We start from the raw sequence: 7,430 nt of genomic DNA, 5'->3' as shown, positions 1-7,430 counted from the left end.
AATAAGCACTTATTTGTATTTGGTACCCAACTTTTTCAAGTGTTCGTATTAGACATTTGGTGATCTTTTTCTCCGATAAGCACTTAAATAAACAATTGTGACTCTTTTTTCCTTCATTTTCTTTCAAATGATCAAAATACCCAATTCAAAGTGAATGAATAAAAGTACTTTCACCAAAATGCTTTTATAAAAGTACTTTCTTAAAAGTACTTTCATAAAAATATTTTTCATAAAATTACTTTTATAAAAGTGTATTTGTAAAAGTGCTTTTATAAAATAGTATAATTGGTATTTAAAAAATTTACCAAGAAAAATCATGGAAGAAAATTTTTGAACAAGTGATTAATGTAGTAGCACTTAAAAAAAATTGAAAATTTGAGCTTAAAAAATAAGCCCTTATTTTTAAAATAAATACTTATTTGAGGCTTATTTCCCAAATATTAATAAATGCTTAATGGCCTTAATAAGCAAGCACTCCCAAACATGGCCAGTCTTTTACCCTAATTTTTCAAGCATTATCGTAATAAATCTTAGTCAATTTGCAAAAACATACGGGTGTTAGAAGTATTTTAACCCTTCAGCAAAATCTCCCTCCATCCAAAAATCCCAAACCCCGGTTCAAACAATTCCCGCCAAAATCGTAATAAATCTTCCATTTCTTTCCTGCTCTTCTCCCATGTATAAAAAGCTCACCTTCATCTTGAAAGTTGAAACCTTTCTTACAAGCTGAAAAACGCCTCTGCACACGCTATCTAAAGCTAATTCAAAGCAGACATGGAATCAGCAGCTCCAAAACCAAACGCTAATTCTAAGAACCAAAGCCCTAACATCCACCATATTGGTGGAATCCCCGTAGAGTTTCCTTACAAGCCGTACGGTTCCCAGCTCGCGTTCATGGCTAGAGTCATCTCAACCCTAGATCGCGCTCAGAGACAAGGCCACTGCCACGCATTGCTCGAGTCGCCTACCGGCACCGGAAAATCGTTGTCTCTCCTTTGTTCCACCCTCGCGTGGCAGCAGCATTACCGATCGAGGAATGTAAATGCCAGTCTTCCTCATGCGAAGCCCGCTCCAGAGACATTCGCTTATGGTGGTGGTGGATTTATTCCTGAAACGGAGTCTTCAAGTAATCCTTTCTTTGCCTAAGATTTCAATTGTATTTCTGATACGCAGGATCAATAATCTCAGACTGTTCAGTGCATTCAGACCAGACGATCTAAATAGAAAATCTATATGCTATGCATACAATTTCCTCTCCGCATCTAAATGACTAATAGCTGTTTAGTTGCTCTGCTTATTCTTAATGGTTAAACGTGGTTTCTGCGCACGTATTGTTTTTTATCTTTTTAGGGCCATGACATGATATACAATGTCTAAGACAAGGAGTTGTTTAGCTTCTGTGAATGTTGGAAACAGTCTCTGGGATTGAATTAGGGTCTGCTCCTCACAGAGCGCACCTCACACTTGATAGCCCCTGTCAAACAAAGATAAACCAGAAACGCAAAAAAGGAAAAACACACTTGTTTGGCACTTTAGCAAAACAGCAAAGGGCTCAATGATGACCCAACATAGCAGACGTCCAAAAGTGGATTATTTGCCAAAGACTGACTTCTGTATCTGATGTATTCACAAGAGGCCCTATTTATAGGTGTGGGCTTTCTTTAACGTTAAGAAAAAATATCACTGTTAGGGGAATCCCAACAGTTACGAAGTCAGCTTGGTTTTAGCATCAGATGGACCTATTCTGCCTGTTGGATCAATTACAAGTGCCCACTAGATAGGATTAGGTGCTAGAAAATTTTCAACTATCTAGCAAACCTATTGACCTTGTCAAGCAAACTATGCTGACATTGGCAATAGTTTGTTCAACAATAAAACAGACAATTCACAGATAAGAAAAACACAGTATTAAGCATAAAGACACTTTTACCCATTGGTGTAGGCTATGCCATTGGCCGTAGGATTTATCCTTACACCAAGGTTATTCCAATCGAGGGCATCTGGCCACTCGTATCAACAACACCGACCTCATAGGAACATCTCGCCGTGCATTGAGAACATCTCTCATGAATAATAACACACAAGTACGGGAGATATTCCCGATACATGATAGGATGTGCCTGTGAGGTTGGTGTGAGGAGCAGATCCGGTCTCGATATTGTAGGATTAGAGCGGGTACCAGCTGACTAATGATTTTTTTGTTTCCATGAGGAACTGAATTTGAACAGTTTTTATTTTCTTTTAAAGATGAATCCAACATGTTGAAGATGTTTTATTCCCAACTCAACTCAACCCAAGCTACATGAATCCCATTTCACCATATTCTTTATCAATTGTAAGCTTTTAGATCATTTTCATTACTTTTGTTGGGAAGATGGGGTCACGAAAATTTGGAGGAGAAGCTTTGAGGCATTTAGAACGCTATTTGCCCTCACTTAGGATACAACAGAACTTTGGGCAAGAAACTGCAACCAACAAAGTCAAAGATTCTCTAACAAAAACCTTTTGCGAGACAATAGTAGATTAGACTGAGAGAGACAAGGGTGATTTATAGTGAGAAGTGACCGAAAAACTTGTGTGTTCAAATTCAGCTTAGTTTACATCCTTTTATAGATTCTGGAGAGTCATCTTTAGAAGGAATGTGTTGGTTCAAAGAGGCTCTTTGTTCACTCATGATTTCAAACTTTGTGACCGTTCTTAGTTACAATTAGTGACTGTTAATGTTTGAATAATATCTCTTGATCATACCCAATCAAGTCATGATCGTTGGATTAACTTAAAACAATAACAGTCACAGTTCGGCCTTTGATACCCAAACACACCCTTATGTGCGGTTCAAACTGAATGTGTTTTTCTAAGTGTCTATTTGCGAGCTATGAATCACTACTTGTGATTTTGCGATTTTTCCCACTATACAATTTGCAATTTTGCAAAGTCCGTAGTCTATGATTTCATACTATGCCATCATAAACCATTTCATAACATCAAGTGTCATTGCACTAAAAATATAGTCACTTCACACGAACCACATGGGCGTATGCGAAGTGCGAGCAAAGTGCACCTTTAAAGTGTTTCATTGTGTTGCACACACGTGCGCACACGCATGTGTGTGCGTTGTGCAGTAGCAAGTCTCTATACTCTCATCTTTATACTTCTAAGGAGTGTAAGGAAGCTCTTATTTAAAAACCCAAAGAAAGTTTAGTGATTTTCTAATGTGGGATAAGTCTCAAAAGAGGAGAAAACTAGTTCAACATGGTGGGATCTTCAAAACCATTTTCAAAGGTGCATGTGTAGGTGTGTTCTTTATGTAATTAATCAATCAAATGCCCATTGGATTTAATCTTCAATGAGATTAAAATCCAACAACTTCAACCCATGCATTATTTGTACGTTCTTGCTCTTTTAGAGCATTATACTGTATTAAGTAGCCTCTTCTTACGAGTTTAATTATTGATCCTCTTTGCACATGGTTAGACTATTTCAATTGACTTTTTGCCCATTTTTATCATCTACTAGGCTGCACCTAGGTTCCTTAATATGGTACATTCTGATGAATTGTCCCGTAGAAATCAGACATCTTTTGAAGGTAATACTATATATTGTCATGTGGGACCAATGTCATGTAGGAGCTGAAGAATCAAATTTGGAATTTTCTTAAATTTTATGTATTTTTTGTATATTTGGACAATATGGGTATTTTGTCATTTTAATTGGTCTTGTGTGGGGCCTGGGCTATAATATCTTGTTCCTCTAGTTTAGTAGGGCTTGTCTTTCAATTTTCAGTTTATTTGCATTAGTAGATAGAAAGTTATTGTGTTTCTTGATGCACAAGACAAGAATTATGGTAAACAGTATTCTGGGCCACACAAGTCACTCTATAAATAGATGTATTCTCTTCCTTCTGAAGTTAATGAATGAATGGAGATTTCTTTAGAGCTCTCTTTCTGTATGGAGTGATTCCTACAAACCTTAGAGTGATTCTAGGACCCTTGGAGTGATTCCTTGGGATTTCTCTCTTTTCTCTTTCTCTACCCTTTCTCCTCTCTCTCTCTCTCTCTCTCTCTCTCTCTCTTCCTCTCTCTTTCTTGTGTTAGTTTGTTCCAGCGCTACTGCATCACAATGGCAGGAGAGGAACAAAAGGATCATATAAAACAAGCACACAACTTTCTAGATCTGAATAAGTCATTGCCTCAACTCAGAAGGAATACTTGGTCATTAGTATTGATGATATCTGTTAGAATCTTTGTGGCTGAGTCATTGTCATCCACTTTGCTGGGACTGCTGTTTATGACAAAGCATTCAGGGCCCAGTTAGTTGGGGCCAACATTAGGTAATGGCCTTTTTTGTTTGTGGGGGAATCTGGTTTGAGATTTGATAGTGGTTCATTGGGAAAATTTGGGCCCTTGAGCATTGGTATTTTTGTCTTGAAAGGGAAAGGGCATGCTTCTTGGGCGGGTATCGATCCTATAGGAGAAGAAAATTTTACCAAGGTTTAATTTATACATCCTCTTGTTTGCCTTGGAGGAGCCACTTTGTGCAACGTAGATTCTCATCCATATAATGACATAAATGGGAGAGAGTTCTTTAAATCCTTTTTGATCAGCAACATAGAAATTGATTCATTCATTAATAAAAAAGGGAAATAGTACAACCAGAAGTTGTGAAGAAACTGTCTAACCCAATACAAGAAAAACCCACCCAGCTGTATCACTGCCTTTATTACAATTGAGCCCAGTACATCTGTTGTCTATTTACTCCTTGTTTTGCTAAACCATCTGCTAAACTATTAACAGATCTCCTAACCTACTTGATTTAAATTATCATATCTCTTGAATGCCATTTGAAGTGATTGTATTAATTTCTGTAGAGAACACTGATGTGGGCCCCACAGCTGTGGTCCCCACTGTGTTCGTAGGATAGTATGTGTAATTATTTGTTTCAGTCATATTAGTGTTAGTTGGTGGTCAGTTTGTTATTTCAGTTATTTATTTGCTTTATTTGTCATGTAAGTACTAAGGGCAGATCTGTCATTTTCCCCTATGTACTGAACATAACCTATAAATAATAAGAGAGTGGCGGCGGCAGGTCAATAAGAATCTGTCCATTCTTTCAAACCTTTGTGTTCTCTAGTTCTTCTCCTCTCTTTTCTTCCTTTCTCTTCTACCTTTCCTAATCTGAATTTATGAGGGTTAAGGCTGATTGTAGTCTTGATCGCTTACTTAGTATCAGAGCCTATCTAGGGTTTCTCATGTGGTCATGTGAGTCTAGTCCAGCCGACCACATGAGAACTATCTAGGGCTGGAAGTTTATGAAGAAGTGTTCGTTGGATGATTCTTGGAGGTTACCAGAAGAGTTTAGCAGCTGTTGAAGATTTGTCACGACTTGCAGAGTGTTGGTAATTAGGAAGAATCAGAGAAGGCTAGGGTTCAGGCAACCTTGGAAGGTAGCGAACAACATTCTCTGGGTAAGTCTTATTTATTCTCTAGAGATTGCTATTAGTCAAGATAGGTTGGACCTATCTAAAAGGAGCGGCCAAACTGTTTTAGGGTTTTCTCTCTATTCTAGGGTTTGACATTAACCTTGCGGCAAACCCAACTGTTGGGCTGAACTCTTTTATCTTCTTGGAAAGTGCTTGTTTTAGGGTTTTCTCTCAGAGGTGATAAGTTTTAGGGTTTCACATAGACCCTATGACAAGACCTAACTGTAGGAATTGCTTGGAAAGTGCGGCGGAGCACTTATTTCAGACCTACGATTAAAACCCTAATTTTGTTCCAGCATCTCAGATTGCTCTCTAAGCTGGTTTCAAACCTATTTTTTGGTTTCAAGCTCTTTTAGGGGGTGAAAAACTTGTACGAATTGCTTGGTACTGTGATTGCCGATTGGTTTCAGATCAGATTTACACTGGTTTCATGCATATACTGTGATTGCCGATTGGTTTCAGATCAAACCTGCACTAGTTTCATGCATATACTGTGATTACAGATTGGTTTCAGATCAGACCTGCATTGATTCCATACTGATTTCTGATTGCGATCGACTGTTCAAGTGCTGTTTTCTGTTATAGTAACCCTAACAGTTCGTAACTACTGATTCTTGACAAAAAATGGAGTTTAAAAATCAGGGAGAATGTAGTTTTGGGAATAGCAGTTATGGTAGTATATCTGAAACTGGGTTTCAAATTACAATTGTGAGATTTGACAGGTCAAACTACTTGGAATGGATCTAATCAGCCATGATGGCTATTGGGGGAAGGGGAAAACTAGGCTACCTCTTGGGAGATGTGAAAGAACCTTCCAAGGAGGACCCAATGTATACCAAGTGGGTTCAAGAGAACTACTTGGTTATGACATGGTTGTGTAATTCTATGCAGCCACTTATCAGCCAAAATTACTTGTGGGCAAAGACAACCAAGGAGATATGGGATGTTATGAAAGAAACCTATTCCCAACCCCTTATTGTTGCTAGAGCCTATGAACTGAAGTGTGAAGTGAATAGTCTTAAACAAGGAGAGAAACCAGTTTCTGTCTATTTTTCTACCTTGAAATCCTTGTGGCATGAGATTGATCATCTAGAGACTCTTGAGTGGGAGGGTCCCAAAGATGCACAGACTCACAGAAAGCAAGTTGAGACAAATATGGTATTTGAATTTCTGGCTGGCCTGAATTCAGATTATGACATTGTGAGGCAATAGATACTGACCAGAGATAGTGTGACCCTCTCTCAAGCATACTCCCTGGTGCATAGTGAAGAGATCAAGAGGAAAGTCATGATGCAACCTCAACCCCTTTCCCCAGCCCTGGCAGTTGTTAAACCTAAATTAGGGGGTGATCCAGAAAGGGACAGGAAGAAGGAAGATAAACGGGACCTGGTATGTGAACATTGCAAGAAACCCAAGCACACAAAAGATACTTGTTGGAAGCTGCATCCTCATTTGGTCCCAGCAAAACTGAGAAATAAGAAGGGTAATGCTCATGTGGCTGTGAATACTGATTTAGCATCCTCGTCAGGCACAAAAGGCACACCCCTGGAGACCTTAGCCGCAGTTCGGGCTGCCCTAATACAGTTGGAAAAGGAAGTTGGGAGTTCAGCTCAGCCATCTCAGTCACCATCAGCCCCTGTCACATCTGCATTTGCACATTCAGGTACTCGAGCCTCAGCCTACCATGCTTCAGCTCCAGGTAATACTGAACACTGTTGGATAATAGATTCAGGTGCATTCGACCATATGACTAGCTTGCCATCATTGTTCACTACTTATCACTTGTCCTCCGGTAGAGATAAAGTATCCATTGCTGATGGCTCACTTGTTCTCATTTCTGGCAAGGGTGACATCAAGTTATCGGATACTACCTCTTTATCTTCTGTCTTTTATGTTCCTAAGCTTGATACTAACCTGCTTTCAGTCAATAGTATTACCAAACATATGAACT

The 7,430-nt window shown here is 38.9% G+C and overlaps 1 protein-coding gene across 6 annotated transcripts in view; it reads left to right on the top strand.

Moving 5' to 3' along the window:
- The first annotated feature begins 575 nt into the window (after positions 1-575).
- The window catches only part of LOC104606809 (RAD3-like DNA-binding helicase protein), a 52,850-nt gene continuing 45,995 nt past the window's right edge, over positions 576-7,430 (top strand). For 3 of the 6 annotated variants that reach the window (XR_736826.3, XM_010272180.3, XM_010272179.3), the window contains exon 1: positions 577-1,126. Coding sequence is in view for 4 of the 6 variants with exons in the window: in XM_010272180.3 (XP_010270482.1) it covers positions 775-1,126 (352 nt within the window). In the remaining 2 variants the exon portion in view is untranslated. Of the gene's footprint in view, positions 1,127-1,190; positions 7,179-7,430 lie in introns of those variants that run through there. The other 3 variants (XM_088889898.1, XM_088889897.1, XM_088889899.1) reach the window with 3 other exon arrangements.

The sequence above is a fragment of the Nelumbo nucifera genome, chromosome 6, assembly GCF_055504915.1.
Source record: "Nelumbo nucifera cultivar China Antique chromosome 6, China Antique-T2T, whole genome shotgun sequence".
Taxonomy (NCBI): Eukaryota; Viridiplantae; Streptophyta; class Magnoliopsida; order Proteales; family Nelumbonaceae; genus Nelumbo; species Nelumbo nucifera.
This window is presented reverse-complemented; position numbering and strand designations above follow the sequence as displayed.